Below are 15,686 nucleotides of genomic sequence, written 5' to 3'. Positions count from 1 at the left end.
TGCGCCCTCCTGTGCTCTCGGCGGCGCTGTGTGTTGGTGTAATGCGCCCTCCAGTGCTGTAGGCGGCGCTGTGCTTTGCTGTAATGCGCCATCTTGTGCTGCAGGCGGCGTTGTGCTTTGCTGTAATGCGCCCTCTTGTGCTGCAGGCGGGGCTGTGCTTTTCTGTAATGCGCCCTCTTGTGCTGCAGGCGGGGCTGTGCTTTTCTGTAATGCGCCCTCTTGTGCTGCAGGCGGCGCTGTGCTTTGATGTAATGCTCCCTCCAGTGCTGCAGGCGGCGCTGTGCTTTGCTGTAATGCGCCCTCCTGTGCTGTCGGCGGCGCTGTGTGTTGGTGTAATGCTCCCTCCAGTACTGCGGGTGGCGCTGTGTGTTGGTGTAATGCGCCCTCCAGTACTGCGGGTGGCGCTGTGTGTTGGTGTAATGCTCCCTCTTGTGCTGCAGGCGGCGCTGTGCTGCACAGCGCCCCCCGGTGGTCGGAGGTCCGCTGACGCAGCTCTCCTGCCGCGGCCTGAAGACGGGGTTTGGCTGCGGCGCCTCTGGCTCGGCAGCTCCAACATGGCAATGCATAACAAGGCGCAGGCCCCGCAGATTCCGGACACCCGCCGGGAGCTGGCCGAGCTGGTGAAGAGGAAGCAGGAGCTGGCGGTACGTGAGTCTGGGCCAGGGGCCTCCGAGAAGCAGCAAGGGAGCCGGCGGGTTGTCCCTGTGGCGGCGGCAGCAGCAGAGGCCGGGCCCGGGCAGGCGGAGGCCGCTGAGAGGGGGGCCGGAGCTGTGTCCGTCAAATTAAATTCTAATGGCTGAGCGGCGGTGGCGGCGAGTGATCCGGGGGAGCGGAGCGGAGCGGGGAGCCGGCGGACCGGGGTACCGGCCGCCAGTTAAAGGGGATGTTGGGGCTGTCGGCCCATTAAAGGGCGGGGTGTGTTTACACTGCCGGGTTTCCCGCCTCTGGGACACATGCTGATCACCAGTGCACATCCACACTGACTGCAGAGCCATTCATAAAAGAAAACACTTGCATTTATATAGCGCCTTGCACCACCTCAGGACGTCCCAAAGAGCTTTACATCCAATGAACCAACTTTTGTAATCATAGAAAATGACGGCACAGAAGGAGGCCATTTGGCCCATCAAGTCCGTGCCATCCAGAAATTTGCTCTCCAGCCTAATCCCACTTTCCATCTCTTGGTCCGTAGCCTTGCAGGTTACAGCACTTCAAGTACTTTTTATATGCGACGAGGGTTTCTGTCTCTACCACCCTTCCGGGCAGTGAGTTACAGACCCCCACCACCCTCTGGGTGAAAAATGTTCTCCTCTGATCCTTCTACCCATTACCAGTAATGTAGGAAATGCAGCAGCCAGTTTGCACACAGCAAGCTCCCACAAATCACAATGTGATAACGTCCAGATAATCTGTTTTAGTGGTGTTGATTGAGGGATAAATATTGGCCAGGACACCGGGGATAACTCTCCTGCTCTTTGAAATAGTGCCATGGGATCTTTCACATCCACCTGCGAGAGAGCAGACAGTGCCTCGGTTTAACATCTCATCTGAAAGACTGCACCTCCAACAGTGCAGCACTCAGTCAGTACTACAATGGAGTGTCAGCCTGCATTTTTGTGCTGAAGTCTCTGCAGTGGGACTTGAACCCACAACCTTCAAACTCCGAGGCAAGGGTGCAACCCACTGAGCCACGGCTGACACAATCCGCAGACCCCAAGCCGAGTGCTTCAGTTATTTGGGAATGCCGACACTGCAACTATGGACCAACAACATTAACCAGCATTCGCTTGTAGCGGACATTCTGCCCTCACTACTCCAAGTGTGGCTGGTGCCCTGGGCAGAGAATGAGGCACCACGCTTCCCACCAGCGCATTGATGGGCTCGTGTAATATTGGAGGGGGGCCTGGATTGCCTGCAGAAGTGGTGTGCATGTATTGTTATTCATTCCTCTACTCTGGAAGACTGCAGATGTTATTATCCATGCTAACTAACATCATTATTATTAGGTCATCATATTATGATGAGATGTTAAACCGAGGCCCCGTCTGCTCTCTCAGGCGGATGTAAAAGATCCCATGGCACTATTTCGAAGAAGAGCAATGGAGTTCTCCCTGATGTCCTGGCCAATATTTATCCCTCAATCAACATCACAAAAACAGATTATCTGGTCATTATCACATTACTGTTTGTGGGAACTTGCTGTGCGCAAATTAGCTGCCGCATTTTCTACATTACAACAGTGACTACGCTTCAAAAGTACTTCATTGGTTGTAAAATGCTTAGGGACGTCCTGAGGTTATGAAAGGCGCTATAGAAATGCAAATCTTTTTTTTCTAGGATGTTGTAGTGGAAACCGTTGTGCAACCTGTCGGCATAGAGCACTGGTAAGCTGTCTCCAGTTTGCCCATTCAGGGCCACCTTGCCCAGTAGGGCTTTGTCTTGCTGGGTTTTCTTGAGCAGAGTGGGAAGAATTCGGGCCCCCACCCTGGTGACAGATCTAGCCCACCCCCCCTTCATTAGTGAGCCAGGATAGCTACTTACTCATCAATAAAGCCCTGAAGTCTCACAGACCCTCTGTGGCTCAGGTACTGGATTACCAAGTCTGCACCAGAGTTGTCTTGATTTTGAACTTTCTTTGCCAGTTGTAATAACTCGGAACTACCGCGACCTTAAAGGGACCCCACTTACCGAGTTGCTCCTTTCTCCCCCTGCCCCACAAAAGGAGGATAATGACTACTTGGTCATTAGATAGTTGAAAAGCAGAGCTTTGAGTCCCCGCTGGGCAGGCAAGTACCAATAGCTCCTGAGGAGTAGCATGGTTAGTAGCGCAAGTCACTATAAATGTGTGCGTGCATAGCCAACATCTCCTGACCACATCATGGGCACCCCCCCCCCCCCCCCCCGTACCTGATTGAACCACCAGTTGGATGAGTGGCGCTTCATCAGCATCTACCTATTTCCGTGCCTCTCAATCATGGTTGGCACTGAACCCTGATGTATGACGGTGTGTTCTCACCCCCAGGTAACGCCTTCCAGCAGCACTCGTCCTACGTTGTAGTTTCCTCATCATCTGGGCAACAATTACTTGCTGTAAAAAACTTAGCAAGAGGAGGCCACTCAGCCCCTCGAGCCTGCTCCGCCACTCGGCCCCTCGAGCCTGCTCCGCCACTCGGCCCCTCGAGCCTGCTCCGCCCCTCGGCCCCTCGAGCCTGCTCCGCCCCTCGGCCCCTCGAGCCTGCTCCGCCCCTCGAGCCTGCTCCGCCCCTCGGCCCCTCGAGCCTGCTCCGCCCCTCGAGCCTGCTCCGCCACTCGGCCCCTCGGGCCTGCTCCGCCACTTGGTTAGATCAAGGCTGATCTGTACCTCTACTCCATTTCCCTGCCTTTGCTCCATATTCCTTGATAGCCTTACCTAGCAAAACTCTATCTATCTTAGTCTTGAAAGTTCCAATTGTATCAGCATCCACAGCCTGTTGGGGAGGCCAATCCCAGATTTCTATCTTTTTTGTGAAAAATGCTTCCTGATTTCCCTCTTAAATGGACTAGCTCTAATTTTAAGATTCTGTCCCCTTGTTCTAGTCTCCACCACCAGAGAAATACTTTCTCTCTACTCTATCCAATCCTTGAATCATTTTAAACACCTTGATCAGACCAGCCTTCAATCTTCTATACTCAAGGGAATACAAGCCAAGTTTATGCAACCTGTCCTCATAATTTAACCCGCTAAGCCCCGGTATTCTGGGGAATCTGCACTGCACCTCCTCGAAGGCCAATATATACCTCCTGAGGTGCGGGTAATTTTTTTTATTTGTTCCTGGGATGTGGGCGTCGCTAGCAAGGCCAGCATTTATTGCCCTTGAGGTGGTGGTGAGCCGTGTTCTTGAACCGCTGCAGTCCATGTAGTGAAGGTACTCCCACAGTGCTGTTAGGAAGTGAGTTCCAGGATTTTGACCCAGCGACGATGAAGGATCGGCGATATATTTCTAAGTCAGGATGGTGTGTGACTTGGAGGGGAACTTGGAGGTGACGGTGATCCCATGCACCTGCTGCCCTTGTCCTTCCAGGTGGAAGAGGTTTGGGAGGAGCTGTCGAAGAATGTGATAACCACCTTAATATTCTACATATCCAAGTGCAGTACCAGGCTTACTTGTCACCGACTGCTTAATCTGGGCCTAAGTGAGAGACTTTGGCAAAGATATGTGCCTGCAACGAGACTGACTTTCCCCTCCAGGATAGTCAGTGATAGGTTAGTGTAGCCTTGCATGTATCATTCATTATCATGCATCAGATATTTGCAGGAACAAAGTGTTTAAAGAGAGTGAGTGGTATGCTGACAGACAACATTTATTTTTCTTTCCCAGCCCTGTAAATTTACTTTGTGTCGCTCCATTTTCTATGATTATCTCTGAATCTATAAACCGGTTGAAACACTTCTCTTCACAGCAGATAATGTTTCACTGCAACAGTTTTACAAATATTTACATAACTTACTATTTTTACAGGAGACTTTGGCAAACTTGGAACGGCAGATCTATGCCTTTGAAGGCAGTTATTTGGAAGATACCCAGATGTATGGGAATATCATTCGAGGATGGGATCGTTACTTAACCAATCAGAAGTATGTTTAACAGCAAGAGCCCTTGTAGTTGGAGCTTTCAAGTCTGATTCTGAAAATCCTACATAAAATTCCACAGTGGATATTACACCATTTCTTTTATTATTGAGTCTGTTACTAAAAGCATTTTGAATTGAAAGTTGACATCTAGAATGGCCATATTGATTGTATCATACTTTTCCAAACAAAATGAGCCACAAATTTATGTTGCGACATTTTAAAGAATTTTAGTATCACTTTCATAGACCATGTGTGTAGCACTAAACTTTATTAAGGTGCGTGGAATCTGAATGCAGACAGCTCTGTATGTACAAAAAATTGCAGTGAGTTCTCCTGATGGGCTTTCCTATAGTTCAGTTAATAAAAGTACTCCCTATTATATAATTGAGCCGCTAAAGTCTCTGGGTTAATCTCTGGTCAGTGCCACGTTAGCCCACCTCAAGCTGGGTCAGTAATTGGCCTCAGCACCTCTGGGCGAAGGCCACGAATTCGTAAGAAAAGAAAGACTTGCATTTATATAGCGCCTTTCACGACTACCGGACGTCTCAAAGTGCTTTACAATCAATGAAGTACTTTTTGGAAGTGTAGTCACTGTTGTAATGTAGGAAACGTGGCAGCTAATTTGCGCACAGCAAGCTCCCACAAACAGCGATGTGAGAATGAGCAGATACTGATGTTGATTGAGGGATTAATATTGGCCAGGACACCGGGGGGAGAACGCCTCTGCTGTTCCTCGAACTGGTGCCGTGAGATCTTTTATGGCCACCTGAGAGAGCGGACGGGGTCTCGGGTTAACGTCTCATCCGAATGACGGCACCCTTGATTGTGCAGCACTCCCTCAGCACTGCACTGACAGGTCAGCCTAGATTTTTATGCTCAAGTCTCTGGAGTGGGACTTGAACCCACGACCTTTGACTCAGAGGCGAGGGTGCTACCAGCTGAGCCACGGCTGACACGAGGGCCTAGAAATTCAGTGGGCTGCGCCACCCATTAGCGCCTTAAGAGGGCACTTAGTGGGTTGGACGCCACTGCCCACGCCTCCCGCTAAATTTAGCGGTGCGCTAATGGCGGCGCTAGCCGTTAGCGCTGCGCCGCTACCGATGACATCATTGGCGTGCACAGTGCCCCGTTACCGCCCCGATTGCGAAATTTAGTAACGCCCCCTGCTTTAACGCTTGCGACCGGTTCAGGGGGGCCTACCTGTGGCGGTAGAGGCGCTGAGGTGCGGGGCGGCCATTTTTTTTGCTGGCCGCCTGCCAGCACCCCTCCGTGCCATCGTCCCCGGCCTCCTGAGCCCCCCCCCCCCCCCCCCCGCGGAGTGCCGTCTGTGTCCCAAGAGCCTGGCACTTCTCCTCGGTGCCGGACTGTTTTGCCGGCACTCGCGACCGTCGATCGCGCTGCAGCAGGCCCCTCCCCTTTAAGAAGGGGAGGAAGGCCTGCAGTACCGCAGCGCGCCGTGCCGCAGCGTGTGGCGCTGCGGCACGTTGCACTGCGATCTTCAGCTGCAGTGCCTCGAGTAGCGCCGCGCTTCCCTCTGGGGCGCTCAAAGTGAATTTGCGGCGGACTTCCGGGGCGCTACTTCCAGCGCCCTGGTGAGGCTGGTGCCCCAAACGGGGTGCCACTGAATTTCTAGGCCTAGGGCTTCTGTTCCTGATCACCGTGCAGTGACTGCTGCTGGTATGTGTGGATGTTGGGTGCGAACAGGATTGGGCTCGACTGATATCCCCACAGTTCAGAAGTTTGCCAACACTGACACGTGAAGAATGGCCATTTGAAGGTACCGGAGGGCAGCAGGCCCTGCGGAACCGTACCCAGACAGGAGTCAGCACCGTGGAGAGAAGAGTGCAGATTGCTGCAGGGTGAAATGGTTTTCCTGTGAGGAGGGATGGTGGTAGCTTGTTCTCAGGGCTGTGCCAGTGTCCTGTGTGAAAGAGTACTGCAGTTAGGCAGCAGAAGTTACTGACTCATTAATTGATGGGAGGTGGCGTGAAGATCGATTTATATTTTTGGAAATGTTGGTCCACACACTAATGGTAGCAGTGTGTTCCGAATGTAGGACGTTTTACAAGAAATTATTTGGTGTATCGGTGCAACGTGTTTGGCCATTGCAGAAAGTATTTTAAAGAGGCTTTAAGGTTGATCTCTGAGTTTAAGGTTACAAGAGCCGAGAAGTAAAAATGTTTACAAAAAGCATAAACAAGTCGTTTTCTCCCCTCCTATCTCTTTGGCTCACTTCATCCTGTGCAGTCTATACTGGAGTAAAGTGGACAGCTTACTCCTGGAGGCCTGCCAGTGCTTGTGTGTGACTAGTCCCTCGGGTGAGGGAGGGTGAATTGCTCTTCGAGTTTCTTTCCTCCCCTCCCTGTCCTTCCCTGTTGGGAGGCTGTGCTGGGCAGCTACGATCAGGGTATCAGCACGAGCGCAGTGGTGTATTTCAACTATTGAATGATAAATCCATCGAGTACTTCACCTATTAATAGCTGTATTCTGTGTCAGAAACACCAACAGTAAGAACGATCGAAGGAACCGGAAGTTTAAAGAAGCAGAACGTCTCTTTAGCAAGTCCTCTGTTACTTCAGTAGCAGTGAGTAAAGTAACCTTTCTTGTACCTGATTATAGAATGTTTAAAATTTGCATGCACAATTTGTAGTGTCGTGTGTTTGCTGATTCCTCTTCTGTTGTAGGCGGTGAGTGCTTTGACTGGTGTCCAGGACCAACTGGTGGAAAAACGTAAGTCTTAGAACAAAGTATCACTTCCTATCGAGCTTAACAAATACTTTTCCACTTGAAAGTGTCTTGAGCTGACAAGTAATCTGCAGTTTGGCTGAAAGTGGGATTGTACTGGGGCATTCGCTTCTGAATGGCGGGGTGGGAGAGGAAGAGAAGAGTACAGGTGCTTAGATTAATTTATTGCTAAATATGCTCTGGCATGCCTTGCAGTAGTGTTCCAAATTAATCGCATCTCTGGCACCCTCGGACCTCTTGTAATTGATTTTAATCTGAACAAGTTTTTTGTTATATCTGCTGTTTCCATTACTGTGTCAGTGAAATAACGTCTCATACCTTCAAACCGTTAACAGCAATAGTGTAAAAATGATATTGAAAACCGTGCAAAGTTATAATACAAAAGCAAAATACTGCGGATGCTGGAAATCTGAAATAAAAACAGAAAATGCTGGAAATACTCAGCAGGACAGGCAGCATCTGTGGAGAGAGAAACAGAGTTAACGTTTCAGGTCGATGACCTGGTCTGACGAAGGGCCGTCGACCTGAAACGTTAACTCTATTTCTCTCTCTACAGATGTTACCTGACCTGCTGAGTATTTCCAGCATTCTCTGTTTTTATTGCAAAGTTATAATGGTGTCAACAGTACAGTCTGTCTGTCACGGTTCACAGGATGATCTAATGTAGAGATTATTTCACAATTGGAAGCAAGTTATAAAGTGTTTGATATGTATTGTGTGAGTATATACTTTAAAAACGGAAGCATTGCAGCAGTCATGTTTAACTTGGATGATTAAAGGTTAATGCAGGTTGTTCATTGTGCTTCTGTTACTTTGTGCTGGGGTGGTTTGAGGAACTTCATTAACTTTGCTGGGATAAGCAAAGCCTCTTTTCAACCCTGCGACATCTTGTGTGTGAAATGTGTTAGGCGAACCAGGAAGTGGGACAGAGAGTGACAACTCACCAGACTTCCAGAATCAGGAGAACGAGCCCCACCAGGAGGACACCGAGGAACTGGACGGCTCCCACCTGCAGGGCGTGAAGCCTCAGAAAGCAGCCTCCTCCACCTCGTCCAGCAGTCACCACGGGAGTCACAAGAAAAGGAAAAACAAAAACCGACACAGGTAACTTGGTGCCGAAGCAGACCACAAGAGATTCCAGCCTGTGTGGGCTGGGGCGGAGGAGTCTTGTCGCAGTTATCTTGTCTGACTTTGTCCCTCACAAAGCCACGTGTGGGATTTCCACTGGTAACCGTTTTTATCATGAAAGTAGAATAGCAGCCTGTCAGAGTAGTGAACTTTGTAAATTAAATGTGACTATTTTATTATACAAGCAACGTGATTTCTTTCAGTATGTGTTTGTGGGGGCCCTGCTCCCTGAACATCAACTCAGCTGCTCGCTGCTCTGTTGCTTTCGAATTAAAGTGGTTAGACTCGATTAAGACCCTTACTGTTCCATGTAATAATGTTTCTTAAAAACATTCATTGATTATTTTCTAAGAACTTGTGACCAATGTTCCCTTTAATTTTTTTGGGGGGGGTGCGCGGCCCCTTTAAGGGGTTGCGCAGCCCATTCTAAATACCGCACATGCGCGGTTCTTTTCTATTTAAAAGCCGGCGAGCCAGCTGCACGGGAGCTGCAGAGCGCCGCACGGCCACGCAGTTTAAAGGGAACGCTGCTTGTGACTGTTGAGTGAAAAATATCTATTTTTGAATATATTTATTTCTCCATTAAGTTTATCAAAGTGCCAGTGGGGGGGGTGGGTGGTCTCCTTTTTGTTCAAAAAAATTTAGCGTTGCATTAAGTTTGAGACTGGTTTGGATAACTGGGATGTTAACTTGTGTTGCTTTCTTTCCTCTCTTATGCTGCCATCCAGCCCATCTGGCATGTTTGATTATGACTTTGAGTAAGTTTGCTTTCTGTCAGTATATGTACTGTGATGTGTAGACTGTAGACCTTTCTGCAAATACTTAGTACCTTTTGCCAGTAGCTGCTGCAAGTTTGAATATTTGCTTTATGCACGTTAGGGTGGCATGTAAATCAAAAATCTGCGTCAATTAGTTGGTGTTTGGGATATGTTCTGAACAGAAGGATGCTGTTACAGTACAACGGCACTTCATAAACTTTGCAGTCTGCCCTACACTGGGGAGACCAAACGCAGATTGGGTGACCGCTTTGCGGAACACCTCCGTTCAGTCCGTAAGGGCGACCCCGAGCTTCCGGTCGCCTGTCACTTTAATTCTCTGCTCCACTCCCACTCTGATCTCTCTGTCCTCGGCCTCTTACGGTGTTCCAATGAAGCTCAACGTAAGCTCGAGGAACAGCACCTCATCTTTTAATTAGGCACTTTACAGCCTTCTGAACTCAACATTGAGTTCCACAATTTCAGACCATAACCCCACCCCCCATTTTTCCAGGTGGCAGCTGTTGATGATTCTGCCATCCCCAGTTGTAACATTGAACCACTCCTGCCTTGCACAGACTGTCCCATCAGTTCCTTCCTCCCCTCCGCCACCCCTTTCCCCGCCTCTGCACCTGTTACACCTCCAACTTCTTCCAGTTCTGACGAAGGGTCTCCGACCTGAAACGTTGACCCTGTTTCTCTCTCCACGGACGCTGCCTGGCCTGCTGAGTGTTTACAGCGTTTTCTGTTATTTCAGATTCCCAGCACCCGCAGTATTTCGCTATCATAAACTTTGTATTAAGTCTCCGAATAAAACACAGTTTTCAGGCAGCAGAGCTCGGTGTATGCAGTATGAGCATTCATGCGTCAAGGTCTCTGCAGGGCGTGCGTCCAAGCTAAGTGCAGCCCACAGCATTGTTCCCCGTAATAATTTTTATATTTGGATGCGCGGCCCATCCAAATGACTGCACATGCGTGGTTTTTGCCATTCGGACGCCATGGAGCCGGCTGCGCGGGACCCGTAAGTCACTGCGCGGTCACGAGAACGTTGGCCCACAGTATAACTCCAGTCCTGTTGGCTGCCCTTTGCACTCCACAGCTGTTCAGTCTCACACCAGTAATGTAATACAAGTACGGCATCGATCCATTGGTTTATAATAATTCTGCAGTTCCAAATTTCTGCCACAAGAGACCCTCAGTGAGTTAAGTGAAAAGGCTTTCTAATGGCAAACAGATAACCAGGTTACTACAGTTTACCAAGCGGACAGGGCTTTGGGTATTGATAATTCTCCACAGGTTCTCGACTGTAAACCTAGGGTCTCTTCCATCTTTATTATCAAAGCCCAAGACCTTTCAGTACTCAGTTAATGCGCAGAGTGCAAAGAGACAAGAAACCCATAGATGCGGAATGGATTACTGAAGAATTTGGTTTCTAATGTCGCATTTTACGGCGCTCAATCTTTTTGTATTTTAAACTAATACATACAAAGTTTATGAATAGTGTAGCTTATACATCAGAATAAGCGGATACGCACAAAATTATATTTCATTGTCATGCATTTACAGTTGGCATCAGCCTCCATTATTTTCTGTGGAGCTGTTAATGAGAATGATGGGAATCGATGATACTCTGACATGAGATCTGTAAGACTGTGGAGCTGCTGGAGATAGAGGTGGGGCAGCTTAACAAGTCACCATTTTGAAAGTTTTGCTGGCCTCATGGGTTTGCACACTGTTCACCTCTTGAACCAAATCCAGGCCAGACTAAAGGAATGGAAATTTCCTTCCTCCATCAGCAGTAAGTGAAATGAGGTTGAGCCGGTCTTGACTCATTTCCTGGTGGATACCCGTTCACTGCCCGCACCAAATTGACATTCACTCAAAGGCTGTAAAATGGCCATTGAAGAATCTAAAGCTGTGATTCTCTCTGATAACAACGGCCCAGTTGTCCTTGACTTCCCTCCCTTTCCCCTTCACACTGCCTACCTTTCCCTGCTCCCTAAGGTTCAGTCTTGCCTGTCGCACAAGAGGTAAACGGAAGAACCAGACCTTCTGGACCCCAAATCTTGGTGATTGGCCTAGGACTCATCAAATTCACCTCTCTCCACGCTGGGGCACATGAATTTCAATGTTGGAAAGCTGCCACAATGAAAGGTTTTTCAAGTTTCCTTTTAGTGGGATAAGTTGGGCATTGGGGAGTTTGAAATAAAGTAACCAGTTGCAGAGGGACAACTGCTTAATCTTTATTTACATAGTGAAAAATAAACTGTCTTGTAGCTGAAGTGGTTTGTTCTTAGTGTTGCTGTTCAATATAAATAGATAGGAAGTGTTGTGATTTTAAAGGGGCTGTAGCTGGTTTCAAAGGTATAATTCTTCTGCTTTAATTACAGGATTGATATCAAGCTGAATAAAAAACCAAGAACTGTGAGTATAACTTGTTGTCATTTTTTTCTTGCCGTACTTTTTACAATGTTGTGGAGTAACAATGTGGTCTGACCCGAGATAGTGAAGCTGACTTCAAGTCGAACCGGCTGGCGTAGATGTTACATAAGAACATAAGAAGTAGGAGCAGGAGTAGGCCATACGGCCCCTCGGGCCTGCTCCGCCATTCAATAGGATCATGGCTGATCCGAATCCAGACTCACGTCCACTTCCCTGCCCTCTCCCCGTAACCCCAAATTCCCTTATCTGCTAGGAAACTGTCTATCTCCATTTTAAATTTATTTAATGTCGCAGCTTCCACAGCTCTCTGGGGTAGCAAATTCCATAGATTTACTACCCTCTGAGTGAAGAAGTTTCTCCTCATCTCAGTTTTGAAAGGACAGCCCCTTATTCTTAGATTATGCCCCCTAGTTCTAGTCTCACCCATCAGTGGAAACATCCTCCCCGCATCCACCCGATCAAGCCCCCTCACAATCTTATATGTTTCGATAAGATCGCCTCTCATTCTTCTGAACTCCAATGAGCAGAGTCCCAACCTACTCAACCTTTCCTCATACGTCAACCCCCTCATCTCCGGAATCAACCGAGTGAACCTTCTCTGAACCGCCTCGAGAGCAAGTATATCTTTTCTTAAATATGGAAACCAAAACTGCACGCAGTATTCCAGGTGTGGCCTCACCAATACCCTGTATAACTGCAGCAAGACTTCCCTGTTTTTATACTCCATCCCCCTTGCAATAAAAGCCAAGATTCCATTGGCCTTCCTGATCACCTGCTGCACCTGCATACTAACTTTTTGTGTTTCATGCACCAGGACCCCCAGATCCCTTTGTACTGTAGCACTTTGCAGTTTCTCTCCATTTAGATAATAACTTGCTCTTTGATTTTTTCTGCCAAAGTGCATAACCTCACACTTTCCAACATTATATTGCATCTGCCAAATCTCTGTCCACTCACTTAGCCTGTCTATGTCCTTTTGCAGGTTTTTTATGTCATCCTCACTCATTGCTTTCCCTCCCATCTTTGTATCGTCGGCAAACTTGGATATGTTGCACTCGGTCCCTTCCTCCAAATCGTTAATATAGATTGTAAAGAGTTGGGGTCCCAGCACTGACCCCTGCGGAACACCACTAGTTACTGATTGCCAGCCCGAGAATGAACCATTTATCCCAACTCTTTGTTTTCTGTTAGATAGCCAATCTTCCACCCATGCCAGTATATTACCCCCAATCTTGTGATTTCTTATCTTGATCAGTAATCTTTTGTGTGGAACCTTGTCAAATGCCTTTTGGAAGTCCAAATACACTACATCCACTGGTTCCCCTTTATCCACCCTGTATGTTACATCCTCAAAGAATTCGAGCAAATTTGTCAAACATGACTTCCCCTTCATAAAACCATGCTGACTCTGTCCTATTAAATTATGTTTATCTAAATGCTCTGTTACTGTTTCCTTAATAATGGACTCCCAACATTTTGCTAACCACAGATGTTAGGTTAACTGGTCTATAGTTTCCAGCTTTTTGTCTACTTCCCTTCTTAAATAAGGGTATTACATTAGCAGTTTTCCAATCTGCCGGGACATTTCCTGAGTCCAGGGAGTACTGGAAAATAATCATCAATGCATCCACAATCCCTACCGCCACTTCTCTCAAGACCCTAGGATGTAGGCCATCAGGTCCGGGGGATTTATCCGCCTTAAGTCCCATTATTTTACTGAGTACCATCTCCTTAGTGATTTTAATCGTCTTTAGCTCCTCTCTTTCCCCCCCCCCCCCCCCCATTGCCCCCTGTTTGTCCAGTGTTGGGATAATTTTAGTGTCCTCTACTGTAAAGACTGATACCGGATTGTAACATCTTAACATTAGAAGAACTAGCCTCAAATGCTGCTCCAATTGGGAGACCAGTCAATCTGTCCTGTTAAGCAAAAAAAAACATTTGAACATAGATAACTCCATTGCAACAGTTCTTGCGACCAGCAGAGAGAGAGATCAGTCTTCTGTTGAGCAGATGAGTCGAAGGCATGTCTCTGGAAGGAAAGAATCATTTAAGTAATGATGGAACTCAGTGTGCTATTCATGTGTAAACCGCATTACACAGAGTGGCGAAGGCTGCACTACTTGTGTCATCATTTAAATATGTTAATGTAACACATTTTACACCCAGACTAGAATTGTATGTGAACTGAAAATAGCGTATACACAGGTGAGATTTTCTTGCTTGAAAACTATAATATAAATGGGATCAGGAATCCAGAAGGAATCGAATTCAGGGTCAAATAAGCAAAATTGGATGTGCAGTTATGGAATTAATCTTGGTAATATAAACAGGGTTATGGTCACTTTGCATTCAAATTAAATCTTCAACTATCTACAGTGCTTCAATATAAACTCATTGAACCTTTAATTCCGAGCTCATTTTATCTGGTGTGCACGTAAGTGTCTAGCTGAGAAACTATATGGGACACCTCTTTGATTCTTGATGTCATTTTACTTTTTCATAACTTACGCAGGATTACTAAAGAACCTTTTGCCAGTTGCGGATGCCAAGATCCGGGTTTGAAGAACATGGACATACAGCAGCAGTAAAACCAGTTCACTCCAGATGTTCGCAGTGATTTTTACTGAACTCAATACCACAGCAAAGCAGCTGTGCCTCATCCCGGTGTTTGAGGCCACCTCACATCTTTATACGCTGCATCTGATCTGTGTTCTACTGAACGTCGCTGTATGGTTACAGTCCAATAGTTTGTTATTTGTACAAGTACAGCACGCACTGGGTTTTATAGTCAATTTAAACTGTCATGGGGGCAGGGGGGAAATTAATTGGTCGCTTTTAAGTCTTGTGACTCAGTTTGACCGTTTGATGTTACCAGTGGCATTACGTGAGATTATATTCTGCATAAAACGTGAAGTGTTTTTTCATTTGGTAAAATTCGATTTTAATTCTCTTGTTGGAAGTTCCTAAATGCTAGTGATGCCGTCACTATTTCACTTTTCGAGTACGAATGGCAGTTTGTTTTTCTTTGACCTGAACTTCATTTAAAGCGTTTTCTTCTTCTGTGCTGGACTGTGTCTCGACGGATTTTGTACACAGGCGCAATGCTCTCGTTTTGGTGTCAAAGCCTTGTGCAACTGTGAGAGAAAGAGAGTGTGAGAAAAGCGCAGAAGGCCATAACCTCCAGATATTTCTAAATGGACTCAATGGAGTTAGATTTAATAGCAACACGTGGTTTTATTTTTTGAACCCATTATATTTTGTTGTGTGTTGGATATTGTATGTATAAATATTACCTTTTAATTTGTACAATTATGACTTTTGTTTTTTGGACACATGGCTTTAATATTTTTTTTTAAAGATGAGAAATGGATTTGTGACCATTTTGTATTAAAGAAATTAAATATAATTAGCTGTATGTACAATTATTGAACAGGCCTGCTTTTAAGCAAAAACACCAATATTATCTGACGTGAGGTCAACTTGACATCTTGCTGACAAATATGAACTATAGTCTCAAAGCACTACTGGAGCTTCAGTACTTTACATAGTCCGAAAGTTCAATCTGTGTAACAACTTGGAGCGCTCTCCACAACTGGCGTCAGCCTTGGCACAGTGGCAGCACCCTCACCTCTTGAGTTAGAGGTCAAGCGTTCAAGCCCCACTTCAGGACTTGAGTATGTAATCTAGGCTACGTTAGCAAAATACTGCGGATGCTGGAAATCCGAAATAACAACAGGAAACGCTGGAAAAACTCAGCAGGCCAGGGCAGCATCCGTGGAGAGAGAAACAGAGTTAATGTTTCAGGTCGATGACCTTTGGTCAGAACTGGAAAAAAGCAGGAAATGGAAAGCAGGTTTAGGGGCTGGGAAAAGGGGGAGGGGATGAAAGAACAAAAGGGAAGGTCAGTGATAGGATAGAAAGCAGGAGAGACTAAGAGACATTTAAGAGATATTCAAGGCGAAAGGAGGTGGTAATGGGACAGGTTAAGGAATAAAGGATGGCTC

General features: G+C 47.0%; 1 protein-coding gene across 2 annotated transcripts; it reads left to right on the top strand.

The window, feature by feature from the left end:
- The first annotated feature begins 438 nt into the window (after positions 1 to 438).
- Positions 439 to 15,088, top strand: meaf6 (MYST/Esa1-associated factor 6). 2 transcript variants are annotated; one of them, XM_085962421.1, is made up of 8 exons: positions 439 to 644; positions 4,500 to 4,615; positions 7,109 to 7,196; positions 7,297 to 7,342; positions 8,266 to 8,461; positions 9,214 to 9,243; positions 11,631 to 11,664; positions 14,195 to 15,088. In XM_085962421.1, exons 1-8 carry the CDS (start codon positions 555 to 557, stop codon positions 14,201 to 14,203), a joined length of 609 nt encoding a protein of 202 aa, XP_085818547.1. In that variant the 5' UTR covers positions 439 to 554; the 3' UTR covers positions 14,204 to 15,088. The 2 variants fall into 2 exon arrangements, with proteins under 2 accessions (XP_085818547.1, XP_085818548.1); XM_085962422.1 differs by lacking the exon at positions 9,214 to 9,243 and having other exon boundaries at positions 442 to 644.
- The last annotated feature ends 598 nt before the right edge of the window (positions 15,089 to 15,686 follow it).

Source organism: Somniosus microcephalus, chromosome 20 (genome assembly GCF_052327205.1).
Source record: "Somniosus microcephalus isolate GS21.2 chromosome 20, FLI_Smic_1.0, whole genome shotgun sequence".
Lineage (NCBI taxonomy): Eukaryota > Metazoa > Chordata > Chondrichthyes > Squaliformes > Somniosidae > Somniosus > Somniosus microcephalus.
This window is presented reverse-complemented; position numbering and strand designations above follow the sequence as displayed.

Bases quoted from the DNA above. Each gene is read 5' to 3' on its own strand.
- meaf6 (XM_085962421.1), top strand. From the start codon at position 555: ATGGCAATGCATAACAAGGCGCAGGCCCCGCAGATTCCGGACACCCGC. The intron at 4,616-7,108 runs GTATGTTTAACA...ATTCTGTGTCAG, and splicing joins CGTTACTTAACCAATCAGAA to AAACACCAACAGTAAGAACG. The intron at 9,244-11,630 runs GTAAGTTTGCTT...CTTTAATTACAG, and splicing joins ATGTTTGATTATGACTTTGA to GATTGATATCAAGCTGAATA.